Here is a 27,533-nt window from a genome sequence, read left to right as displayed (position 1 = left end):
TTCTGAAACTTGATATTCATAATTTCTTTTTTTTTTTAAGGTTTGCTTATTTATTTGAAAACCAGAGTTACAGACAGAGGGAGGGAGAGAGAGAGAGAGAGGTCTTCCACCTGCTGGTTCATTCTTTTTGGTTTTTTTTGAAAGGCAGAGTTAGACAGTGAGAGACAGAGAGAAAAGTCTTCCTTTTCCGTTGGTTCACCCCCCAAATGGCCACTACGGCTGGCACGCTGCGGCTGGCGCGCTGCGCCAATCCGAAGCCAGGAGCCAGGTGCTTCTCTTGGTCTCCCATGCGGGTGTAGGGCCCAAGCACTTGGGCCATCCTCCACTGCCTTGCCGGGCCACAGCAGAGAGCTGGACTGGAAGAGGGGCCACTGGGACAGAATCCGGTGCCCCAACTGGGACTAGAACCTGGGGTGCCAGTGCTGTAGGCGGAGGATTAGCCAAGAAAGCTATGGCACCGGCCCTGGTTCACTCTTTAAATAGCCACAACAGCTGGAGTTGGGCTGATCCGAAGCCAGGAGCTTCTTCTAGGCCCACGTGGGTGCAGGGGCCCAAGCACTTGGGCCATCCTTGCTGCTTTTCCAGGTGCATCAACAGGAAGCTGGATTGGAAGTGGAGCAGCCTGGACTCAAACTGGGGTCCATATGGGATGATGGCACTGCAGGCAGAGGCTTACCCTACTATGCCACAGTGCTGGCCCCAACTTTGTTTATTTTATTCAATGATTACTAGTTTCTATTGTTGTTTAAGAAAAGCCTAAAGTAAAAAAAAAAAAAAAAAAAAAAAAAAAAAAAAAAAAGCCGGCGCCGCGGCTCACTAGGCTAATCCTCCGCCTAGTGGCGCCGGCACACCGGGTTCTAGTCCCGGTCGGGGCGCCGGATTCTGTCCCGGTTGCCCCTCTTCCAGGCCAGCCCTCTGCTGTGGCCAGGGAGTGCAGTGGAGGATGGCCCAGGTGCTTGGGCCCTGCACCCCATGGGAGACCAGGAAAAGCACCTGGCTTCTGGCTCCTGCCATTGGATCAGCGCGGTGCGCCGGCCGCAGCGCACCGGCCGCGGCGGCCATTGGAGGGTGAACCAACGGCAAAGGAAGACCTTTCTCTCTGTCTCTCTCTCTCACTGTCCACTCTGCCTGTCAAAAAAAAAAAAAAAAAAAAAAGAAAAGCCTAAAGTTAGAATGATCACATTTCCTTTCTTCTGGCATATCTGCAAGATATTTATTGGAGTAGATTTAATACATTTATCCTACCACTAGATTCACTTTGTTTCTGAAAATCTAATGGTTTATCCTTTTTAATGTCTGAAAAATTCTCAGCTCACGTTTTGTGAAATAGTGGTTTACTTGCTCTAAGAAAAATATATCTGAGCTTTTTTAGTGTTTTTTCTTCCGTCAGTCAGTACAATGCTAAGCTTTGTCAGCAGTAGGAACCGGAGAGACACTACAGGAAGAAAAGGTTTTTACTTCCTAGTTCTGGTGTACGCCTCCATTGCTCAGGTCCTACCCCATAGGTTGCTTTCCCACACCTACCTCTCGCAGTATGCGCATCTTTGGCATCTTTAGCACCCCTGAGTCAAAATTTGCTTTTTCTAGCAACCTCCTCCTTGGGTGATTTTGTAGTGTGGAGTTATCTCCAGGAGATACTTCCTTGGAAACCCTAGACACAGATTTCAGGCCAGTTCCTGAGGGGAGATTTCCATTAAGTTGTGCCTGTGTGGTTGCACAGTAAATTTTCTGTTCTGCAGTTGGTTGTGGCCCTGTTTTCCAAGTCTGTAGTAAGGATGGGGGTTCTCCCTCACGTGCTCTATTTAAGCCCTAGAAGTAGTGTATGCTTCTATATCCAATATTACTATGTTGTTTACAGCTCTTTTTATAAATCTTTCATTAGTTCAATCCCTCTATTATATTTAATAAGTACTTACATTAAAATCTGCCTTTTAAAGGGTGAACAATTAGTGTAATGATTAAGATGCTATTTGAAGGGTTAGTGTTGTAGCATAATGGGTTAAGCCATTGCCTGCAATGCTGGCATCCCATATGGGCACTGGTTTGAGTCCCAGGGGATCCATTTCTGATTCAGTTTCCTGCTAATGCACCTGGGAAGGCAGAGGAAAATGGTCCAAGTGCTTTAAAGGCCCCTGCCACCCATGTGGATAGAGTTCCAGGCTCCTGGTTTTAGCCTGGCCCAGCTTTGGCTATTGAGTCCACTTGGGGAGTGAACCAGCTGATGGAAGAAAGTAATTTTACTTTTCAAATAAATTTATAACTAAATATTTAAACTCTGTAACTCTACCTTTCAAATTAACAAATAAATAAATACTTGAAAAAAAAAAAGATGTGGGGCTAGTGTTGAGGTGTACTGGGGTAAATCCATTGTTTACAACACTGGCATCCCACAAGGGTGCCAGTTTTTGTCCCAGCTCCTCCACTTCTGATCCAACTCCCTGCTAATGCCCTGAGAAAAGCAGCGGGAGATGGCCCAAGTATTTGAGCCCCTGCTACCCACGTGGGAGATCCAGATGAAGTTCCTGGTTCCTGGCTTTGGCCTAGCCCAGCCATGACTGCTGTGGCCATCTTGGGAAGTGAACCACCAGATAAAGATCTCTCTATTGTTCTGTCTCTGTAACTCTGACTTTCAAATAAATAAATCAATCTTAAAAAAAAATGCTACTTAAGATGCCCATATCCCATACTGGAGTGTCTGGTTCAAGTCCAGGCTCCTACCAATGCATATGCATGTGGGAGACTTGGATTGAATTTTGGGCTCATTGCTTCAGCCTGACCCAGGATGTTTGGGGGAGTGACCCACTGAAAGGAATAGTTCTCTTTCTCCCTGTTGTCTTCTAACTATTTTTTCTTTAAATATTTATTTGGAAGGCAGGGCATCAAGAGAGAGGGAAATACAGAGATCATCCATCTGTTGGGTCACTCCCCAAACTGTCACAACAGCCAGTCCTGAGCCAGGAGTAAGAAACACCACCTGAGTCTCCCACTTGGGGGTGGGCACCCAAGCATTTGGACCATTATTCACTGCTTTCCCAAGTGCAGTAGCAGGGAGCTGGATAGGAAGCACAGTAGCTGAGACTGGCACTCTGATATGGGATGCCAACATACCCAGCAGTGGCTTAAGCCACAACGCAGAGCCCCGCAACTAATTTTTCCAGCAGTCTTATGGGATGCTGGCATTTCAGGTAGCAACTTGACCTCCTATGTTACACACTGGCCTCTAAGTAATTTTTAAATATTCTTTTTCTGTTTACAATCTTTTTTCTTGTTAGATTGGCCCAGGCTGATCCACCATGCTCGTTTTGGATAATATTCTAAATAATTTCTTCTCTCATGAGCTGTGTATAATCTCTAGTAGGTAGTTAAACTACTTACTGAGTTTTAATGTTAATAACTGTATTTTCTACTTTTAAAGTTATATATAATCCTTTTCCTTTCTTCCTACTCTCCAAAAATCATCTTTTTTTTTTTTTTAAAGATTTATTTATTTCCAAGTCAGAGTTTTACAGAGAGGAGAGGCATAGAGCGAGAGAGAAAGAGAGCGAGCGAGCGAGCGAGCTGGACAGAGGGAAGGGGAGGGAGGGAGAGGGAGGTCTTCCATCCGATGGTTCACTCCCCAATTGGCTGCAACAGCCAGAGCTACGCCGATCTGAAGCCAGGAGCCAGGAGCTTCCTCCAGATCTCCCATATGAATGCAGGGGCCCAAGGACTTGGGCCATCTTCCACTGCCTTTCCAGGCCACAGCAGAGAGCTTGATGGGAAATGGAGCAGCCGGGTCTTGAACCGGCGCCCATATGGGATCCCAGCGCCTCAGGCCAGGGTATTAACCTGTTGTGCCACAGCACTGGCCCCAATCATCTTTCTTTTGTTAATGGTTCTTTCTTTAATCATTTAAAAATTTACTTATTTTTTTATTTCAATAGATGTATATTATCAGAAGTTCTGAAGGCTCTAATCTTGTTCTTTGTTGTATAATAATATCTGCTTATTATAAACTATTTCTCATATATTTTTAAATTTTGGATTTTAACTTCATTTCATGGAGGTCTTCATATTCAGGATTCATGTGTAGTGTGAAGTTGTTTCTTCCTGAGTACCATATACTCTTGGGATACTACCTTCTTAAATGACATTGAGGGTTCCTGTATCACTAAAATGAATAAAAAGAATCAAACTATAAACCAAAAAGAAGGAGGCCTATCATAAATTCTCAGGGAAGACAATGTTATTTCCTACTCAGAGCCCATGGTAAGATAAATTTCCTTGCTGTTTAACAGTAACACTGGACAGAAAGTATTGGCTTTAACTAGGAATTTCTCATTTATTTTTAACATCATTTTCACAATTCCACAGACTAGTTTCTGATTTTCATTCAACTCTTCTTTTTTGAACATTCTATAAATAGAGCTCATAGAAATATGAGCTGAGAATTCCTCTAGGCTCTACCACTATTTCAAACCTCCTTATGAAGATACAGTTTCTTTCTTGCTGTATACCTTTAGTATCTAGTTCTTACTCTGCTTTGGGATTTTGCCTGCACATTTGTGTTTCATAGCTCTATGAAGGGTGGCATGTGGGAAAGTCCCATTCAATCCACATGTCCAAACTAGCCTCCATCTTGTCAAGGAAGAGAGATCAGGTAAATTTTAAATGAATATTTTTGTGATGTCTGTCAACCCACGGTGATCACTTAATAATACTTACTTAATCTGTGGAGGGACAGAAGATTACATACAGTGAAAACATATGAATGGAAAAATGAAAAAGAATAGAAACAAAAGATACCAAGGAATAACTAAAATTGAGGTTTTAAAGTATTTACCACATACCTCTATATCATCTTTAAAGATGGCTGGGGCAGGTTTATATTCTGGATCTTCCACATCCCTGTTAAAATACCAAACACTAAACTTATCATAATGGACTCACATTTCTCTTGACAAGACAAAAAAATGGAGCCTTATTAGAAGGCTTTTTAAAGGTCAGACTGAAGTTTCTGTTGCCTAGAGAAGTCCAATTCATAATATAAAGCCTGCTGTATGGCAACCAAGAAGAAAGCTAGTTCCTATTCATTTACTTCCAAATTCACTTTTAAATGTGCTATTATTAACCTCAATGTTTCCTCCTTTCCCTTTTGGGAAGAAAGGGAAAATTATGTCAGGCCTTATAACAAGTATAATAAATGCTATCACATTTCTCTTAATTTATAATATTATTGCCTTTCATTTTTCCTCTTTTACCGCTTGTATTTGTCACAGCTCTGTTGGACAAGTGTTAACTAATTCGAGTATCAGTAGCTCTCTCAGATTTTAAAGTCTAATTCTCTTTTGGCTACATCATTTAAAGATAAATATCATTAACACAGAATATGCCAATGTTGAACAGAAGACAGAGATATATGGAGAATTCTTGACTCCAAAATGACTCACCCATCCATATAATCATTTGCTCTCTGTTCGGCTGCAACAGCTTTGTCATCAGGTTTTCCCACTCTTTCTAAGAAGCATAACGCTGGGTCTGCTCGGATAGTATTATATTTTTCATAACCTGAAAGCATCATCAATTACAAAAGCACAAAAGATAAAGAGAAGAAAGGTGTATAAATATAAGCATTCTTTGTAGTATTGTGGATGATAACTCCTGGACTAAAGGGACCATATATGAAAATGATATAGGTTAAGTGTATTTTCTAGATATTATCACAAATATTACATGATTTGACAATACATATATATAAAAATTTGGATTAAGTTTATCAATAATATGAAAAACAGGAAAAACTGAACACACACACATATTTCACATAAAAATTCTTTCTAAGAGAGGAAGCTATGTGAAACATATCCAGCACAAGCAGGTCACAGATGTCCCTCTTTGAAGAGAAAATATAGTTCAGTAGTCTATTTTAATGCTGTTTATATAACATGGGTACTATTAAAATAAAATTGTACTAGAAATCAATAAAATGAGAATTAGCTAAATTACAATAGATTTAAGAGGATCCTACCTACCTTACTTCTTACTTACCATGTTTAAAAACTCCAATAAGGAGTGACTTATCAGCATCAAAATCCCACCACTCGGCAGGAACTTCTGAGTGGTCTGGTTCTGGTATCCAAACATCAATGTCACTATTTAAAAAGGAAAAGATAAAATATTATGAATGATTATAAACAAGTCAAAAAGGAAGCGAAGTTTTACCTAGCTTTTAAAGCTGTGTGGTTTTTTTTTTTTTTTGGTAAGAAAAAGAGGTTAGGATTTTGATAAATTTTGCAAGATACCAGCAATTATAATTATAAAACTACATTTTAATAGATAGCATAACATGAACTAACATTATTAAGCTCACCAACATGATCAAATTAAGTTTCAGTGAGGTTTACTAGACAATTCTCTTAAGGAATCATATTCTTTCCACTAATGGAAAGGGTTCTATCAGAAAATAGTCTTATGTTAGCAAGTAATCTGACAAAAATCATCTGCTTCAAATATTGCATTTTGTATAAGAAGAAATTTAGGCTCTAAGAAGGCAAATGAATTAGACAGAAGTTATGCTTTTCTAGACCACTACCACCAAGAAAATCACATTAAAATTAGAAAGTGTTTAATATATAATTTGATTGAATCACTCAATGTACTAATTTTATGCTGTATGCATATATTTTCCATAAATGACAACACCATCCAGTACTAAAACTATAATAATAAATTCATATTGTTTTCATATTATGGCTATTTTCATGAGAAAGAACGAACTTAAGTACTGGTAATTTTGTAAATAATTTTTTTTTCTTTCTTTTTTAAAGACTTTTTCTTCCTTTATTTGAAAGGCAGAGTGACAAGGAGATAGGGGAAGAGACAGAGAGATCTTCCATTTGCTGATTCTTTCCCCAAATGGTTCCAAGGGCCAGGTTTAGGTCAGGCAGAAGCCAGGAGCCAGGAACTCCACTTGGTTCTCTTATGTGAGCAGGAAGGGCCCAAGTAATTGGGCCATCTTCTGTTGTTTTCCCAGACCCAGAGGCTGGGAGCTCAATTGGAAGTAGGGCAGCTGGGACTTGAACTGGCACCCATATGGTATGCTGGCATTGCAGGCCGCTTAACCCGCTGCACTACAATTACAGCACTTTACTAACATTTCTTTTTTCTAAAAAGGTGTAATGCACAGGACTGAACAGTAATCACTTCTTTACCCATAGTGATTCAAGCCATGCTCTCACCTAGCAAGGAAAATAATGTCTGATAATAATTAGCAAAACATTATGAATTTTTATATATTTACATTTTCTTATATTCAAAGTCAAGGAGTAGAGATTGGCTAGGTTAAATTCCTGTATGAAATCAAATACTCTAGATGAGAATTTCCCTGTTTGTTATCCATGAGCTACCAATTTTCTTTTCTTTCTTTTTTTTTTTTTTGTATTTGACAGGTAGAGTTATAGAAAGTGAGAGACAGAAAGGTCTTCCTTCCGTTGGTTCACTCCCCAAATAGCCGCTACAGCCAGCATTGCGCCGATCAGAGCCAGGAGCCAGGTGCTTCTTCCTGGTCTCCCATGCGGGTACAGGGAACCAAGCACTTGGGACATCCTCCACTGCCCTCCCGGGCCACAGCAGGGAGCTGGACTGGAAGAGGAGCAACCAGTACTAGAACCCGGGGCCCATATGGGATGCCAGTGCCGCAGGCAGAGGATTAACCAAGCGAGCCATGGCGCCAGGCCCCACAGCTACCAATTTTCAAACAGATATAACCAACTTCATAAATTAATTAACAAAGATCTATAGGTCTGAATAAATGAGAAATTTCCTACTTAAAATTAAGTTCTGGGTCAAAAGTTCATTTGTAAATTAGTTGTCATTGGGAACTTAAAATAAATTTTCGTGTAATAACAAACCAATAAATGGTAGGAACCAAATCAATATTTAACCACTAGTGCCACTGCTGTGGCTCACTGGATTGAGCTGTTGCCTCAGACGGTGGCATCCTATAAGAATGTCAGTTTGAGTCCCAGCTGCTCCACTTCCAATCCAGTTTCCTGCTGATAAACCTGGGAAAGCAGCAGAAGATGGCCCCTGAGTGATTGGGCCCCTGAGACTGTGGGAGACCCAGATGGAGCTGCAGGCTCCTAACTTTGAGGAGTGAACGAGTGGATGAAGATCTTTCTGTCTCTGTCTCTCCCTCTCTAACTCCGCCTCCAAATAATAAGTCTTTTCTAAAAAAAATATAACCACTAATATAGTTGAAATAAAAGACACTGGCAACGAATAAGAAAGACATTTTTTATCAGCCAGTGAAAAATACTCACAATTGAATTTTTTTTTAGCTCAGAACAGAAAAACAGGAAAAGGTAGAATCATTTTCTAATGAAATGGCAAAAAGTAAGAGATGAAGAGAAATGTGGTTAAAGAAGGTATTTATTTTTTATCAAGTACCTAACTAGGAATAAACAAAGCATTAGCATTGAAAGGTAAATAAAGAGGAAATGGGCAGGTATTGTGGCACAGTGGGTTAAGTCACCACTTTGGATACCCACATCCCGTATCAGAGTGCTGGTTCAAGTCCCACTCTGCTTCCAGTCCAGCATTTCTGCTCAAGCATCCTAGAAGGTAGCAGACCTGATGGAGTTGTAGGCTCCTGGCTTTGGCCTGGCTCAGCCCTGGCTGTTATGGATATTCGGGTAGTGAAGAAGCAGCTGGAAGATCTGTGTGTGTGTGTCTGTGTGTGTGTGTCTGTGTGTGACTGCCTTTCAACCAAAGGTGGCACTCTAAGCTCAAAACACTGTGGTTATCATCTGAAATAGAAGGTTTTCCTGTTTGTAAAGAAGAAAAGGCAATTACTACATGGTTCAAATGTAAATACTACATATATACTCGGTATTAGTGAACTACTAGTAAAAGAATATAATAAGGTGTATGCACATCTGTTATTGATTTCTGTTTTTAATGACAATTTACATGCCATCTACTGCATAAAACTTCCTTTAGCTTTCTCAGTCCAGATCACTCATTCAAAATATATTCAAGCAACACTCACCATATGCCAAGAATGACAATAATGAATTAAAATAGACTTCTCCCTGCCCTTTTAAAGAGGTACCTGCAATACTGTAGTATGAGTGCTATGAAAGAGTACTATGGGTATGTGCTTAACACAGACTTGAGAGGTCAGAAAGCCTGAGTCGGTCGGCGCTGCGGCTGACTAGGCTAATCCTCCACCTGTGGCGCCGGCACTCCGGGTTCTAGTCCTGGTTGGGGTGCCGATTCTGTCCTGGTTGCTCCTCTTCCTGTCCAGCTATCTGCTGTGGCCCGGCAAGGCAGTGGAGGATGGCCCAAGTGCTTGGGCCCTGCACCCGCGTGGGAGACTAGGAGGAAGCACCTAGCTCCTAGCTTCGGATCGGTACAGCGCACCGGCTGTAGCAGCTATTTGGGGGGTGAACCAATGGAAGGAAGACCTTTCTCTCTGTTTCTCTCACTCACTAACTGCCTGTCAAAAAACAAACAAACAAACAAAAAACAAAAGAAAGACTGAGTCAATGTTAGCTGAGAAACAGAAGGGAGAGAATGGAGGAAGGAAAGAGAATGACCTAGCAAGAATGTAGAAACCCTGGGGCATCAGTAATTAATCGTGGCACACTGAGAAATGTGCAGCTGAGGCTCAGTAAAAGAGATATGGGTTGGAGATAGAGATCTGGCAGATATCAGCAGAGATAACAATTAAAGCCACTAAGATAAGAATACAAGAAAATATGTGACATGAAGAGAGAACCCACAGGAAGACTCTTTGACATTTACAGGTCATGCAGAAAAGGAGCTTGAGGCCGGCGCCACGGCTCACTAGGCTAATCTTCCGCCTGCGGTGCCGGCACACCGGGTTCTAGTCCTAGTTGGTGCGCCGGATTCTGTCTCAGTTGCTCTTCTTCCAGTCCAGCTCTCTGCTGTGGCCCAGGAAGGCAGTGGAGGATGGCCCAAGTGCTTGGGCCCTGCACTCATATGGGAGACCAGGAGGAAGCTGGCTCCTGGCTTCAGATCGGCACAGCGTACCAGCTGTAGTGGCCATTTGGAGGGTGAACCAACGGAAGGAAGAACTTTCTCTCTGTCTCTCTCTCTCACTGTCTAAAAACTCTGCCTGTCAAAAAAAAAAAAAAAAAAAAAAAGGAGCTTGAAAATGCAAGCAGCAAACTAAAAAGAAAAACCATGGCGGAATGATACCTTGGAAGTATTTTAAAAAGGAAGTGATCCACCAAATTTAGCAGCAAGAATGTTGCTGGAGAACTTGTTGGAGTGGGTGGTAGAACAAGGAGGTAGGAGCTGCAGACACTGTGATGGAATACATAATGAATGGGAGGGCAGAAAAAGTAGACAGAAAATGCAGATACTTCTTAGGGGCCAGCGTTGTGGTGTGGCACATAAAACTATCACTTGCAATGCCAGCAACCCATTTAGGTGCCTTTTAATTTTTTTTTTATTTTTACAGGCAGAGTGGACAGTGAGAGAGACAGAGAGACAGAGAGAAAGGTCTTCCTTTTCCATTGGTTCACCCCCCAATGGCCACTGCGGCCAGTGCACCGCACTGATCCGAAGCCAGGAGCCAGGTGCTTCTCCTGGTCTCCCATGCAGGTGCAGGGCCCAAGCACTTGGGCCATCCTCCACTGCACTCCCGGGCCACAGCAGAGAGCTGGACTGGAAGAGGAGCAACCGGGACAGAATCTGGCGCCCCAAATGGGACTAGAACCCGGTGTGCCGGCACCTCAGGTGGAGGATTAGCCTAGTGAGCCGCGGCGCTGGCCTTAGGTGCTTGTTTGTGTCCTGGCTGTTCTACTTCCAATCCAGCTCCCTGGCAATGGCTTGGGAAAGTCAGTAGAGGACGATCCAAAGTGCCTGGGCCCCTGCTGTCGATGTGGGAGACACAGAGGAAGCTCCTGGCTCCTGTCTACTGCCTGGCCCAACCCTGTCTATTGTGGTCATCTGGGGAGTGAACCAGAGGATCATCTCCCTCTGTCTTTTCCTCTCTCTAATTCTCTCAAATAAATAAATAAATCTTAAAAGAAAAAAATTCTGAAATCCAGAAGAGTAATAATATGGTAGTTTGAGGAACTACAGGATCAAAAATTGTTAAGCTTCTGTGTGTGTGCACACGTTATTCATGTGTATATGTTAAGGTGAGGGAGATGCAAACATGTTACAATTCAAATGAGAGGCCAGAAAGGGAGATTAACAAGAGAGGAGAACATAAGGATGATTCACAGAAACAGTCCCTGGGAAATCACAAACTGATCAAATGCAGTCAGGTCAAGGTAAAGGGGTCATTAAAAATTAAATATTTACTAAGTAACTTTATATGTTCCAGATTTTAGGAGCCGAGAATACAATGATCATATAAAACAGATGACATACTTACCTTCAAGAAGTTTTAAATTATAACACAAAGGAAATAAATGATGCAAACATAAAAAAGCAGAATTTCTCAACAACAATAGGCTTTATGAATAAGTAGTAAGTGACTGGTAAGGTACTTTAGCTGTGGAAGGCAGAGAAGGCCTAATTGAGGAGGGAATACTGGAGTTGAGACCCAAATTACTGGAGGAGGTACTTCTGTGGAAGATCTGAGAAAAGTATCTGGACTAAGAATGAGCTTCACACATTGGAGGAACAGAAACACCAGCAGAAGTAGCAGGGAGGAAAAGAGATTTAACTAGGAGGCCACTACAAAAGTGTAAATAGAATATAACAGTGACTCAGACTAGAGATTTAGCAGAAATAGTGAAACATGCTCAGCTATGGCATGTATTTTGTCAAGCTAAGAAGTTTTCCTGGGGATGAGAGGAAGAGAGGAATCAAGAATGACACCAGAACAACCTACATTTACCAAGACAGAACAGGGAGGGAAAGTATTGGAGATAGTAGATTTGGGAGTCAGGGAAGTTTAAGATGCCAATTTGACTTTTAAGGGGACATGCTGGGAGGCAGCTGACCTAGAGCTTGAAACTCAGGGGACAGGTCTGGTATGAATATGTAAATTTGTCACCTTTTATAGATACTATTTGGTAGGATGAAACTGCATGAGTTTACCTAAAGAGGAACTAAACATAAGCAAAAGAGCTGAGTTCTTGATGAATCTAATACTTAGAGATCTATTAGAATATTAAGAGGAAAGGAGGGGGCCAGTGCTGTGGCGCAGTGGGTTAAAGACCTGGCCTGAAGTGCCGGCATCCCATATGGGCTCTTATATGAGTCTTGGCTGCTCCACTTCTGATCCAGCTCTCTGCTGTGGCCTGGGAAAGCAGTAGAAGATGACTCAAATCTTTGGGCCCCTGCACCCATGTGGGAGACCCAGAAGAAGCTCCTGGCTCCTGGCTTCAGATTGGTGCAGCTCCAGCCGTTGCGGCCATCTGGGGAGTGAACCAGCAGATGGAAGATCTCTCTCTCTGTCTCTACCTCTCTCTGCAACTTTCAAATAAATAAAATAAATAAATAAAATAAATCTTAAAAAAAAGAGGAAAGGAGAATGAAAGAGCACAAAAAGGATAATGAAATGCATAAAAGGATAATTAACTAATATAGCATGAATGCCAACTATTATAGCATGGATGCCTGTTTAAAGAACTGATCATAATGTAGGCCATTAGAGTACATGTTAAGAACAATTTCAGTGGGCCAGTGAAAATAAAAGATTAACTGGAATGAAGAAAAAATGCAAATTAGAGCCAGTAATTACAGAAAACTTTTCAAAGGAGTTTGTTGCAAAAGAAGAGCAAAACAAATTAAGTGGTGGCATGTCTATTAAGAGAGTTCCTATTCCTTTCTTTTAAAGCAAATGATACTAAGGCAGTAAAGTAGGGAAAAAGCTAGATTATCACAGGAGAAAAATCCTTAAAAGTTTAAGAAGAGACAAGTTTGTTCGTTCTTTTTTTTTTTTTTTTTTTTTAAAGATTTGGTTACTTATTGCTACACAGAGAGTGAAGGAGAGGCAGAGAAAGAGAGAGAGGTCTTCCATCCACTGGTTCACTCCCCAATTGGCCGCAACAGCTAGAGCTGCACCGGATCTGAATCCAGGAGTCAGGAGCTTTTTCTGGGTCTCCCACGTGGGTGCAGGGGCCCAAGGATTTGGGCCATCTTCTACTGCTTTCCCAGGCCATAGCAGAGAGCTGGATTAGAAGTGGAGCAGCCAGGACTCAAAACAGCGCCCATATGGGATGCTGGCACTGCAGGCAGAGGTTTTACTCACTACACTACAGTGCCACATCTAAGACAAGTTCTAAGGCACAAAGTTTGCCTTAGCAGAACAGACCTAATATATCCTTGAGGAAAGAACAGGTGGATACATCTGCAAGTAGAACTCAATGTAGCTCTTGTCTATGTCTATTTTCTTTACTAAAATTGCAGTAAGTTCATTATTGGAGGGTTGTGGTGGTAGGGTGGAAAGATACTATGAGACATAAAATGGTCCTCTGAAAAAGTAGGAAAGCAACTTTTCTTACTTAGCACAGTGATTAACAGTCTGTGCTTAATCTCATTTGAGACTTAATGCTCATAAAAGTGAGTCCATTCACTATGGACTTATCTTCTCCAGCTGGAGGTAAAGGTAAGAAGTAAATGGGTATTTGGGTTTAATTTGAGTTGGGTTGTCACAGGTATTCAGGAGAAAAAGGTAGGGAATGGGAGATAAGTATTTTAGCTAAAGAGCGCAGGATTTTAAAATCTAGGTTTGAACAATGAATGAAGGAAGAAGGGATATCAAAGTGCTGATGGCTACTGAGTAAGTGGTAAGACGTGGGGCCATCCGGAGGAGATTAGATAATTATGACAAGAAGCTCCCAAATTAAATAAGTTGGATGTAAGGAGGTGATGATCAAGATCCAGATTTAAGAAGTAGTGCTGCTCCTGATAATAGCAAGATCAAGTCTAAAACCAGGTGAATGTGGTGAGGAAAAAAATAAATATGACTGGGGCAGGCATTGTGGTATGCTGTGTTAAGCTGTTGGCTCATGACACTACAGCTTTCTGATAATAAGACTGTGAAGGCAATAGATGATAGTCCAAGTATTTGGGTTCCTGTCACCTGTCTGGGAGAGCAGAAGAGTTCCTGGCTACTGACTGCAGCCTGGCTTAGTCCTTACTATTGCGGGCATTTGAGAAATGAACCAGCAGATGAAAGATCACTGTGCCTTTCAAGTCAGTCAGTCAGTCACTCACTCACTCAATCGATTTATCTATCTATCCATCTAAAAAAAATAGATGACTGTAGATTAAGGTCAAGGATGAGACACCAGGGTATTGGATGGATTGAATGTGGATACAGAAGTCAGCTGCCATAAAACATCTTCCACTATAAATAGAGGGAAGAAGAATAAGCACAGAAAAATAAAGTTTTAGGTTTGGTAGTGTGAAATTGAAAGAAATTTAACCCAAAGAAATTTTGTTAGTTGGATGCTTATTTTTTTTTACAAAGCAGGAAGAATATCAGGAGGATATCAACAGGGAGTTGAACAGTGGGCTTAAGGTATGTAGAGCAGGAGCTGGAAGCTCCTTCCAGGCCTCCCACCTGGATAACAAGAACCCAAGTACCTGAGCCATTATCTGCTGCCTCACTGGTGCATTAGCAGGAAGCCAGATTAGAAGCCTTAAATAGTTGGGATTTGAACCAGGCATAGGTTCAGGTGTCCCAGATGGTAGCTTTACCTGCTGCAACACAATGCCTGCCTCAATACCATTCTTTTTTTTTTTTTTTTTTTTAAGATTTTATTTATTTATTTGAGAGGTAGAGTTATAGATAGTGAGAGAGAGACAGAGAAAGGTCTCCCTTCCGTTAGTTCACTCCCCAAATGGGCACAACAGCCGGAGCTGTGCCGATCTGAATCCAGGAGCCAGGAGCTTCCTCCAGGTCTCCCATGCAGGTGCAGGGACCCAAGAACTTGGGCCATCCTCCATTGCTCTCCCAGGCCACAGCAGAGAGCTGGACTAGAAGACGAGCAATTGGGACTAGAACCGGCGCCCATATGGGATGCTGGCACTGCAGGCGGAGAATTAACCTAGTGTGCCATGGCGCTGGCCCCCAAGTACCATTCTTAATATTACCATTATTACTACTGTAATTGTTATGACTTTTAGTGACAGAGTCAAAGATGAGAGTAATAGAAGTAAGAGAACAAACTGGCAAGAGCTAGTTCCTTAAGTTTGATGGATTTCCTTCTTAGGAATTTCACTAAGGAGCCACCTAAAATACAATATTTGGCTCATACAAATTTTCCATCATCATGCTATTAATAAACATTATTTGATTTACCTTGCATCAACTCCATCAAATACTTTCTGACACTCATTTCCAATGACTTCTTGCTTTAGATAATATAGCATTCTCACACGAAGCAAAACCCTGAAAATAAGGGAAAATACTAAGTCAAAAGGCAAAAACATATTAATCACTAAAAATATGTTGTTCTCTCACCCACAGTGTTAAAATTAGAAGAGAATTTGAAACATTTTATAATGAAATAATAATTATTTCTGATTAGATGAATCTTGTTACTTCCAAATATATAAAAGGTTTCTTTAACATCTTCACAATTACCATTTTTTAAATTCCAATTAACATATAATGAATTCATTAATGGCCATTTTATCTGCTGATGAAAACAGTGACACAAGAGGTACTATTATCCCTTGAAGGATATCATGTAAGATTAAGATTACGACTGGTCCTAAAACAAACTTCCTTTGTTTATGAAAATCATCATGCTTTAAGACGTTTAATAAATTTAGAAAGGAAAACTTTCAAAGAGCTGTGTTAAAAATATCCTACTACCTACTTATTACAGTGGTGTTTTATATGCTTTTTGTAGCCTTCATCTTGAAGGAGCTGCTCAGGATTATATTTTCGAAGCCATTCAGCTTTTTGTATATCGAACGAACTTGTTTGCGTCTTTACTTTCTTTCCTTTTCGACCCCTGGGTACAGGAGCTGATAGGCCTGTTAAGATGACAAGATAAATAAAATCAGGAATAATTTATATAAAGATTCGAAATACAACAAATTCTTTCAATGCAATTCCAATGCAAGTAATTTTTGGAGACTTTGTGCAGGTTATACACATCTTGAAACTCAGAGTTACAAGGAGAGAGGGAGAGACAGAGCTCTTCCACCTACTGCTTTACTCTTCAAACGGCAGTAACGGTTGGGGCAGAGCCAAGCTGAAGCCAGGAGCTAGCTGCTTCATCTGGGTCTCCCATGTGCGTGCAGGAGCCCAAGGCCTTGGGTCATTCTCTGCAGCTTTCCCAGGCACATTAGCAGGGATTTGGATCCAGGTGGAGTAGCTGGGACTGGTGCCCATATGTTATGTCGGCATTGCTGGTGGCAGCTTTACCTGTTAAGCCACAATGCTGGACCGAGTGTCTTGCTTTTCAAAATTGATTTTACCACATAATATGGATTAGATTAACCACTGGAGGTACCTGTTCAAGAAGGCTAAGTTCATTTTATTTCCTGGAGATTTCTGATATGAAATATCTCAAAAATACAAAATAAGTACTTCTACTTTTTATGTTAAAATATCCCAAGTTTGAGCAGTTTTTTTTAAAAAAATATTTATTTGAAAAGCAGAGCTACAGAGTGAGAAGAGACAGAGAGAGGGAGAAACAGAGAGATCTTCCATCTGCTGGTTCACTCCCCAAATGGGTGCAACAGCTAGGGCTGCACCAAGCCAAATCCAGGAGCCAGGAGCTTCTTCTTGATTACCCATGTGGGTATAAAGGCCCAAGCACTTGTGCCATCTTTCGCTGCTTTCCCAGGCACATTAGGAGGGAACTGGATTGGAAAGGGAGCAGATGCCGGCATTGTAGGTGGCTCCTTTACCACTATGTTACAACACTGGTCTGAGAGAGAGATCTTCTTTCCATTCTTGAGACTCACTTTGCAAGTGGTCTCAAGAAGAAGTGCTAGGCTAGCAGGTGGAAGCCAAGAAACTGAAACTCTATCAGGTTTCTCATGTGGGTGGTAGGGACCCAAGTACTTGAGCCATCTTTGGCTGCCCTCCTAGGCACATTATCAGGGAGTTGGATTGAAAGCAAAGAAACCAGGTCTCAAACCGGCACTCTGATGTGGAATGCCAGTGTCATAAGAAATGGCTTCACCTGCTGTGTCACAATGCCAGCCCCATCTTCAGTTAAAGTAGATAATACATAGTTATGCAGACCTCTCCCATGCAATTCATTCATTTTTTTCCAAAAATCACCACTAGCCTGAATTTGTTTTCTCATTCCATGTAAGTTTATAGTATTGCTACATGGGTTGCAGAAAATATTTAGCACTTAAGTTTTAGATATTATATTAGATACTGCAACTTATTTATAACTCTTGGGTTTTTTCTTGAGATTTGTTTCATGTTGATTTGTGAGATCTTACTTATCCACTTTAATTGCAGTGTAATAATTTATTGCCTAATTATAACATCTCCTTTGATCAATTTCCGTAATTTTGAGGTTGTCTCCTTTCCAATTTTCCATAATCACTAACAATGCACTTTTGACTCCTAATACTTCATCATTTCCGTGTCATATTTTAATAGGTAGGAATTCCATCACAATGAAAACTAAAAGCACTGTATGAATTTGTCCATTTCTCCTTACAATTTTAGCAACACTGGCATCTTTTTTTTTTTTTTTTTTGAAGATTTATCTATTCATTTGAAGGCAGAATTACAGCGAGGCAGAGAGAGGGAGGGAGGGAAGGAAAGAGGAAAGGAGGGAGACCAACTCTCCAACCGCTGGTTCACTTTCCAGTGGCTTCAATGGCTGGAGCTGTGCCAATCTGAAGCCAGGGCTTCTCCCGGATCTCCCACGCAGGTGCAGGGCCCAAGAACCTGGCCCATCTTTCATTGCTGTCCAAGGCCACAGCAGAGAGCAGATTGGAAGTGGAGTGCTGGCATACCATATGAATACCAGTTCTACTCCTGGCTGCTCTACTGCTGATCCAGCTCTCTGCTAACGTGCCTGGGAAAGCAGCGGAGGATGACTCAAGTGCTTGGGCCCCTGCACCCACGTGGGAGACTTGGAGGAAGCTCCTGGCTCCTGGCTTTGGCTTCGGCTGTTGTGACCATTTGGGGAATGAACCAGTGGATGGAAGATCTTTCTCTCTTTCTCTCTCTAATTCTACCTCTCTTAAATAAAGAAAATCTAAAACAAACAAACAACTCATTGATAAAATAAAAACGTTCTGAATTCAAGTCTCCTCCATTCTTGAGGTTTGGGAATTAAACGGTACATATTTTAAAATACATATACTTAAATTTTCCTAACACAATGTAGATACTCTATATATTTAATATGCATACTCTTCCTAATGAGGTTTTCTCAGCTTCATCAATTAATCTATTTTTTCATGTCTGTTGCGTATTCACTTATAATTTACATAGGTTTGATTATTATTTCAATATTTTAATAGTTATCTTTCAAAGTTTCATTATATTTGAAGTCTCTGATGGTACTATAGTTCAAAAAAATCTTTTTTTAATACTTATTTTTTCCAAGTTCCTTTTAACAATTAACAGTAGATGGAAGATCTCTCTCTCTCTCTCTCTTTTCTCTCTTTCTACCCCTTCCCTTTTCATGGTAACTCTTTCAAATAAATAATAAATCTAAAAAAAATGATCGACCAAAGAGTGACAAGTATTCTGAATGAGCAGAGCTTACTCACTGTGGGCTCACTGAAGGATATCTGGCTGCTTTTATTCCCTGACAGTATCTTTAGGTTTTGAGCTGGTCAGATTACCAAAGAAAAATTTTTAGTTTTCTTTCTTGACTATTGCAGCATGCATAAATTCATTTAAACACCATTTAGTAGCACGATACCTCAACCTCCAATGCAACACAGAAATCCTCTATTTACCTTCTCCAGAAAATAGGCTTTCTGTTTTCATACTGACTATATAGAATTGAAAGGGGTATTTAGCATTTTGAACCACTATTAACTTATAAATAAAGCCCTATCCTTATACCCACTTCCAGAAGTTTCTGATGTTAAAAATCTTGAGTCCTTTGGGAAATATATTAAATAAATCAGTTTGATTTTTGCCTTTCTCATTCTGACCTAGGATTTAGCTCTCTCAATTGGTCAAGTTCATAATCACTAACCTATTTTCTTCTAGCTCACAAAATTTGTTACTGTTTCCTTATACAGTACAGAAAGAAGGTGGCAGTTGCGGGATGAGAGGCACTGCTTATTTAAAAGGAACAAAAATCATTACAGAACCACTAACAGCGAGGAAAAAGCAAGAATTAGAGGTCTTCCCTTAACAGAATTTTCTGCAAAGAAAATATCAATATGGCATGGGGCTGGCGTTGTGGTGCAGTGGGTTAACGCTCTGGCCTCAAGTGCCGGAATCCCATATAGGCGCTGGTTCAAGTCCCAGCTGCTCCACTTCCGATCCAGCTCTCTGCTATGGCCTGGGAAAGCAGTAGAAGATGGCTCAAGTCCTTGGGCCCCTGCACCCGCGTGGGAGACCAGGAAGAAGCTCCTGGTTCCTGGCTTCGGATCAGCACAGCTCCAGCCGTTGTGGCCATCTGGGGAGTGAACCATCAGATAGAAGACCTCTCGCTCTCTCTGTGTTTGTAACTCTTTCAAATAAATAAATAAATCTTTAAAAAAAAATCAGTATGGCGAAGAGGTATCTGTGCTCCTGTGTTCACTATTCACAATAGCAAAAATACAGAACAACCTACATATCCCAGCCTTGGCTGATGTGGGTATTTAGGGAATAAACCAGTGGATGGAAGCTCTCTCCTTCTGTTACTCTGTCTCAAATACACAAATCTTAGGGAAAACAAATCTCTGAGACATACTGTTATCAATTGGAAAATTGAAACTTGTTTGATAATTTTTGACAGGCAGAGTTAGACAGTGAGAGAGAGAGAGAGAGAGAGAAAGAGAGAGAGAGAAAGGTCTTCCTTTTTCCATTGGTTCATCCCCCAAGTGGCCACTACGGCCGGCGCGTTGTGGCTGGTGCGCTGCAGCTGGTGCGGTGCGGCGATCCAAAGCCAGGAGCCAGGTGCTTCCTCCTGGTCTCCCATGCGGGTGCAGGGCCCAAGGACCTGGGCCATCTTCCACTGCACTCCTGGGCCACAGCAGAGAGCTGGACTGGAAGAGGGGCAACCGGGACAGAATCTGGCGCCCCAAATGGGACTAGAACCCGGTGTGCCGGCGTCACAGGCAGAGGATTAGCCTAGTGAGCCGCGGCACCAGCCCTTAATAATAATTTTTAAAACCCAACAAACTCATAATATGGCATTTTTTGGAAACTGGAACTTGAATTGAGAGTGAAGGTTAAAGTTCTTTAATATTATCTGTAATGTCTTAAGATTTCTTTTTTTAAAAAAGATTTATATTTTATTTGAAAGTCAGAGTTACACAGAGAGAGGAGAGGCAGAGAGAGAGAGAGAGAGGTATTCCATCCTATGGTTCACTCCCCAGCTGGCCACAATGGCTGGAGCTGTGCTGATCCGAAGCAAGGAGCCAGAAGCTTCTTCCATGACTCCCATGCGGGTGCAGGGGCCCAAAGACTCGGGTCATCTTCTACTTCTTTCCCAGACCACTGCAGAGAGCTGGATCACAAGTGGAGCAGCTGGGTCTCCACCTGGTGCCCATATTGGAGGCTGGCGCTTCAGGCCATGGTGTTAACCCACTGCACCACAGCGCCGGCCCCAGTCTCAAGATTTCAATAGAAGTAAATGTTAAGTATTACATGGCTAAAAATAAATTTTAAAAGAAAACAAAGAATATTCTTACCTAGATGATTCTGTAGTTCTCGTGTTTGCCCATCTTCAGTTGGAGTAATGAGATCCCATATGAAACCTTTAATTTTCTCATCTCCTCGGTAGTGAACAAGGCAATATGCTAAGAGGGCTCGGCAAATTATTTCTACATCATGCTCATTGAGCTGCCTTTTAAAACGGCCATGAGATAGAATTTCTCTCCATCGGCCCCACCTGGTAAAGAGATGCATATTTACATTAAAAATGCATCAAGTTCCAGAGAAAAATATGAATCACAGATAAAAAGCATGCAAATCTAAAAAATAAAACTTTTGTTATTAATATAATTTGCTAATGAAGTTTTTATCCATGTGTAGAAAGTAGAGGCATAATATGATATTATTCAATAATGGAGAAAACATTATCCACTTAGTATCACTGAAGATACAAAATTGAAAATTAGGTGTCAGACATTTATATTTAAATATTTAAGGACACCCATCCATCATTCTGGTAAATAAATGTTAAATATAGAAATTCAGGGCACTTGAAAAACAGATTTTATCAATTTTAATAAGATAAAAAACATACTTGAAAAATTTCTGAAACTTTATATACTGGACTACTTAAACATTAAAAATAATATTTTACCCATAAACCAGCAGGTTTTTCTCTACTCTAAAGCATTCAGTTCTTCCATAACCATTGGAACGGTCACAGGGTCTTCTGAGCTTGGGCTTTTCATCTCCTTCACTTTCAGCTTCAGATAATTCAGCCAATTCATCTTTTGTGGCACTGAAAGGTCTTGTTTGCTTTCTAATTCTTGGAGTGTCAATAACCAAGCTGTTCTGTAAAATTTAACAGCTATCACTTGAGGTTCCTTTTATAATTTTGCTTCAAACAATGTTTTATATTTTTACCTTTTAGAGCGCATGAATAATAATTATAGAAAGACAAACTAAATAATTTACTATACTAGTAATTTCAACAACCTATCAAATTAACCTAAAGTTTTCTTATACTTCTTTAAAATTCTTAATACCATATGCATGTAACCTATGACACAGGATAAAAAGTTTGCTTATTATCAAAAATTACTGTATTTCTGTAATTTTAAAACACATATATTTACAAATTTTTATTATTTGAGAGGTAGAGAGAGAGATGAAGAGAAAACTCTTATCCACTGGTTTATTTCCCAAATGACTGCAACAGTTCTGGGCTAAGGACTAAATTCAAAGTGGGCCGGCGCCTTGGTTCACTGAGTTAATCCTTTACCTGCGGCGCCAGCATCCATCCCATATGGGTACCAGTTCTCTCTTCCTATCCAGCTTTCTGCTATGGCCTGGGAAAGCAGTAGAAGATGGCCCAAGTACTTGGGCCCCTGCACACACGTGGGAGACCAGGGAGAAGCTCCTGGCTCCTGGCTCTGGATTGGCGCTGCTCCAGCCGCTGCGGCCATTTGGGGAGTGAATCAACAGAGGGAGGACCTTTTCTCTCTGTCTCTCTCATTGGATGTACAATGTCAAACAAATAAATAAAATCCTGAAAAAAAAAAAGAATGGGAACTCTGTCCAGGTCTCCCATTTAGGTGGCAATGACCACCCTTCCTTTCCCTCCACCACCCCTGCAAACTACTTGAGCTATCACTGCAGTCTCTCAGCGTGTCCATTAGCAAGCTGCTAGATTCAGAAGTGGACTTAGATATCAAATCCAGGCACATTGATATGGGATGCAGGCATCTTTAACTGTGAGGCTTTACTCATACCTAACATGTATTTTTAAGCTGAATTTTATACCTCATAATTTTATTTATCGAATTAATTCACAGTTTAGATTATTTTCAAATTTAAAATAAGCAATGCTAAAGTAAATCCTGTTTTCTAAGTATGTCCTAAAGATATATCTGGGCCAGTGCTGTGGCTCGCTAGGCTAATCCTCTGGCTGTTGCGCCAGCACCCCAGGTTCTAGTCCCAGTTGGGGCGCCGGTTCTGTCTCGGGTGCTCCTTTTCCAGTCCAGTTCTCTGCTGTGGCCCAGGAAGGCAGTGGAGGATGGCCCAAGTGCTTGGGCCCTGCACCCGCGTGGGAGACCAGGAGGAAGCACCTGGCTCCTGGCTTTGGATTGGCACAGCACGCTGGCCGTACCGACCATTTGGGGGGTGAACCAATGGAAGGAAGACCTTTTTTCTCTCTCTCTCACTAACTCTGCTTATCAAAAATAAATAAATAAATAAATAAATAAATAAATAAATAAATAAAAGATATATCCACAAAAAGAGAAATATCCAGGGATGGAGATACGAATCCAAGGTTATCAGTATTTTATAGATCTAGAAAAGTGTTTCAATGCTTTCCAAGATTTTTACTAATATACAAAAACTAAAGTAATAAATTTATGAATGTTGCTATTTTTAGCTTAGTTTAATTCTTTGAAAAAGACTTAAGTTGACACACTTTTTTAAAACTTCTCTAAGGTAGGCACTATGTTGTGGACTGTGGATATGAAGATAACTCCTGCTCACAAAGAATCCAGTAGGGTGTCAGATAAATGTATAATAAATAAAACATTCTTTAGGATAAAATATTTTATGATACATAATGGGTCCAAAGGAACTTTCAAACAACAGTTCTTGAAGAACTAGAAGTAGTTTGCCAGGCAGAGAGGAACTAGCATTATAAATAAAGAGTAATAGGCCTGAAATGGCATTAGATGGTTAGGAAATATTCAAGTCCTAGGCCGAAAAGGATACATGGTGAGACAGAAGTATGGACCATAACACAATGGTCCTGGGGTACTACAATAGTACATACACAGTGCATGTATTTGAGGGAGAAACATGATGTCAATATGTCCTATTACAGGTGATGTTGACCTTTGCCAAGTTTGTTCCCTGTAAAGTTATTTGTTTCCTTTGGTAATTAATAAATATTTTAGAAGATATACATGAGAATTCTTAAATATCCTATTTCTCCTTAAATTCTCACCTATTTATTTTAGAATTCATTGATAGATCTTGTTGGTTACAATTATTACTGTGGTGGATTAATAATGATTTTATGTATTGCTAATTTTTTCTGTATTTATTAATCGGAATTCTTCCGTAAGGAAGACTTGTCCCCCTTCTTCTCACAGTTTCTTTAAAAAACTGCATTTTTCTTTTTTTTAAGATTTATTTATTTATTCTAAAGTCAGAGTTACACAGAGAGAGGAGAAGCAGAGAGAGAAAAGAGGTATTCCATCTGATGGTTCACTCCCTAGATGGCCACTACGGCCACAGCTGCACAAATCCAAAGCCAGGAGCCAGGAGCTTCCTCCTGGTCTCCCACACAGGTGCAGGGGCCCAAGGACTTGGGCCATCTTCTACTGCTTTCCCAGGCCACAGCAGAGAGCTGGATCGGAAGAGGAGCAGCCGGGACTAGAACCGGTGTCCATATGGGATGCCGGCGCTTTAGGCCAGGGTGTTAACCCATTGTGCCACAGCACTTGCACCAGAACTGCATTTTTTCTTGAGTAAAATTTCAAATGTCTTTTTTCACATAATCTTAGAGATTTTGATGACTGTCTCATCAATTTACATTAGCTTTATATAATAAAACATTAACTTTCTTTTTTAAAAGAAATTTAATTATCTAAAAACAGAGTGACAGAGAGCTCTTCCAGCTGCTGCTTCACTCCCTAAATGTCCTCAACAGCCAAGGCGTGATCAGGCTAAAGCCAGGAGCCAGGAACTCCATCTGGATCTCACACTTGAGTGGCAGGAACCCAAGTACTCAGGCTATTATCTGCTGTTTCCCAGATAGGTGAATTAGCAGGAAGCTGAATTGGAAGTGGAGCAGGCAGGACTTGAATCAGTATTTCAATATGGGATGCAGTGATCCAGAGTGAAAACTTAACCCACTGTTCCATGGCAACCGCCCCAAAGCAAATTAACTTTCATATGGATTAATGAGACTACTTGTCTCATTAATCTGAGTGTACTTTCATTTTGCCATCAATTTTGTCTTATACAATTTAATGTATAAATCATTTCCTTTCTGATTGACATTTCCCCACAAAATGTTTTGTAAAAAGAAATTTAGTTTCTTCTAGTTTTCATCACAAAATATTTAAAAACATTGTACAAAAAATGTTTACTTGGTATACTGTACAATACTCCACTTAATGTTAACCCAATATTCAAATCACTACTTGTAACTTTCTGTATCTAATAATATTTCTTTTTTTAAAAGATTTACTTAAGATTTTAAGATTATTTTTAAGATATTTATATTTATTTGAAAGGCAGAGACAGAGCGAAGGAGAGAAAGATCTCCATCCATCCACACTGATTCACTCCCCAAATGGCTGCAACAGCCAGGGCTGGGCCAAGCTGAAGCCAGGAGCCAGGAGCCAGGAGCCAGGATTCAGAATCCAGGAGCCATGAGCCATGAGCTGCCTCCCATATGGGCACAGGAGTCCAAAGACTTGGGCCATCTTCTGCTGCCTTCCCAGGAGCATTAGCAGGGAGCTGGAACAGAAGTGGAGCAGCTGGGACTCGAACTGGCATCCATATGGGATGCTGACACTGCAAGCGGAGGCTTAACTTTCTATGCCACAGTGCCAGCCCCCTCTAATACTGTTTCTAAATTAAACTTGAGCTTTTCTATTCTTAGCTTTGCTCTTTGTATCTTTCTCTCAATATACTAAATCACTTTTGATTTATAATTTACTAATATATTTTGACACATGATAATTTGTCTTCAGTGCTTCATTTTCAGAAAATAATTTTCACTAAAGTATAAATTGAAAAATGTAATCATGCAATATTAAATGAATATGTGTTTATATGTTTATTTATAAAATCTTAACTACTAAGGCAATCTATACAAGTTAAATTGACACTTTTGAGAAGCAATGACTTTGAAAAGACCTTGTTTTGACTGTTGAGGCACATTTTCTTTCATACTACTTGTTGAAAACAGAGGATTAATCATATGTGTATAAAGTTAATAGAAAATAGATCTTAGTAGAAGATAAGAATGGGAATAGGTGAGGGAGGAGGAAGAGGTGTGGGAGAGTAGATGGGAATGGGTATGATGGGAAGAATCACCATATTCCTAAAGTTGTAATTATGAAATGTATGAAATTTATATTCATTAAATAAAAGGTTTCTGGGGGAAAATAAATAAATAAATATACAAAGAGTCCTGTTGTCTTGAACCATGTATAGTTTCTGACCTTACCTATTACCACACTGACTCTTCACATTCTGCCAGAATGCCTTCCTGTTTCTGAATGTACTAGTCAATGAATGACTCAGTGCCAGTCCCTCTGCTTCAAAGTTTTGCTTATCTCTTCACATTATGTTGATTTTTTCTCCTCATTCAAATCTCACTGCAAATGTCACCTCAGACTGACTTCTCTTAATAATTTCACTCAATCCTTACTCCTCTCACAACATCCACCATCTTACTGTTTTGTTTCCTTTGCTCCATGAAATTATCTCATGTATTTGTTTGCTGCTATCTCATTCATGAAAATGTAAGCTCTAGGAAAGCAGATGTTTGTCTGTCTTGTTCATTTTAGCTATAATATGAGAGTGGTGCCTGGTTCAGAGTGTGCTCTTGTTGGATCCATAACATAAGTTTGTGAGTATGTGTATTACTAATATATACTATTGGAGAATCATAAAAAGAGATCACATTTTAAATATTTAATTATCTATTTTGGAGATGCTTTAAATGCTGTACCTAAGAATGTACATGAATATTTTTAACTAGTGCATAGAAAAAATAGATGTTTCATTTCATTACTGTAGGAAAATTTAGTGTCTAAATTTTTTGCTATAATGGAAAATGTTATATCAAGCATCACTATAACACAGGATCATTGTGCAACATTCTTACTGATGTAGGACAGATTCCTCAGGCAGCACTAAATAGTTTCCCAATTTAATTTTAAAACCACTTTGTCTAGTTACATGAAAAAATGGTTTAATGTCTTAAGTTGCATTGTATCTATGAGTTAAACTTCTAAGATTATGAACTATTAAAATGTTTAAAATGTAGTTTTTCCCATTCTAAATGTGAAACTTTACAACTAAATTCCACTTTATAAAAAACATAAACATTTACTTTAAGTATAATCTTGGGTTCTGTATCTTTTTTTCTACTGTGAAGGAGATCTCCTTATGTTTTTCTATGTCTGATGGTTACTGATGTTTAAGAAGTCTAAGTGAAACATATTTTCTATGCAGTTAATTCACTGAGCTCATTTTTGAATTTTATAGTGTTCTGCAGATTTTACTGTCTTTTTAGGCAAATGAACATATACACAAATAATGATTTTTATAAGTACCTTTTAAAATGTACTTATTTCTCTCAAACAGAATTACATATATTTTAAAACATATTAAGTAATAATGACTATAGAGGGAAATGGTGCCATTCCTAACTAAAGATTTACAATTGAAGAGCTTGTCTATTAAAGGAATTCCATACAGCAATGCTTTTAATCATTTAGATGTCACACATTGATTGCTTCACATTTGTTCAGATAGATGTCTTAGTAAACAGTTATGCTATTATTATTGGTTTCACGAATTCTAATTTAGTTTTTTGGGCCTTTCTTCCTTAGCTGTAAGGGAAATAATTAAAAACAAAGTTTAAAAATGCCACTTTCTTAGCTACTTTTCCGCTTCTATATTCTACTGGGTTATTATTAATGGTTTTTGATGCCAAGAAAGCAGTGAAACAGCAAAAACCAAAAAGACTCATGATTTGAACCCATATAAAAAAATTTAAAATGCGGCCGGCGCC

At 40.0% G+C, this 27,533-nt stretch overlaps 1 protein-coding gene across 32 annotated transcripts in view; it reads right to left on the bottom strand.

Annotated features, from left to right (window-relative positions):
• The window catches only part of CHD9 (chromodomain helicase DNA binding protein 9), a 284,556-nt gene that overhangs the window by 35,226 nt on the left and 221,797 nt on the right, over positions 1-27,533 (bottom strand). For all 32 annotated transcript variants that reach the window (XM_070063523.1, XM_070063508.1, XM_070063515.1 and 29 more), the window contains 7 exons: positions 21,387-21,583; positions 20,770-20,969; positions 15,801-15,960; positions 15,278-15,367; positions 6,028-6,131; positions 5,430-5,547; positions 4,830-4,887 (listed from right to left, as the gene is read on the bottom strand). In XM_070063523.1, the coding sequence (XP_069919624.1) occupies positions 4,830-4,887; positions 5,430-5,547; positions 6,028-6,131; positions 15,278-15,367; positions 15,801-15,960; positions 20,770-20,969; positions 21,387-21,583 (927 nt within the window). The remainder of the gene's footprint in view (positions 1-4,829; positions 4,888-5,429; positions 5,548-6,027; positions 6,132-15,277; positions 15,368-15,800; positions 15,961-20,769; positions 20,970-21,386; positions 21,584-27,533) is intronic.

This window comes from Oryctolagus cuniculus, chromosome 18, assembly GCF_964237555.1.
Source record: "Oryctolagus cuniculus chromosome 18, mOryCun1.1, whole genome shotgun sequence".
NCBI lineage: Eukaryota > Metazoa > Chordata > Mammalia > Lagomorpha > Leporidae > Oryctolagus > Oryctolagus cuniculus.
This window is presented reverse-complemented; position numbering and strand designations above follow the sequence as displayed.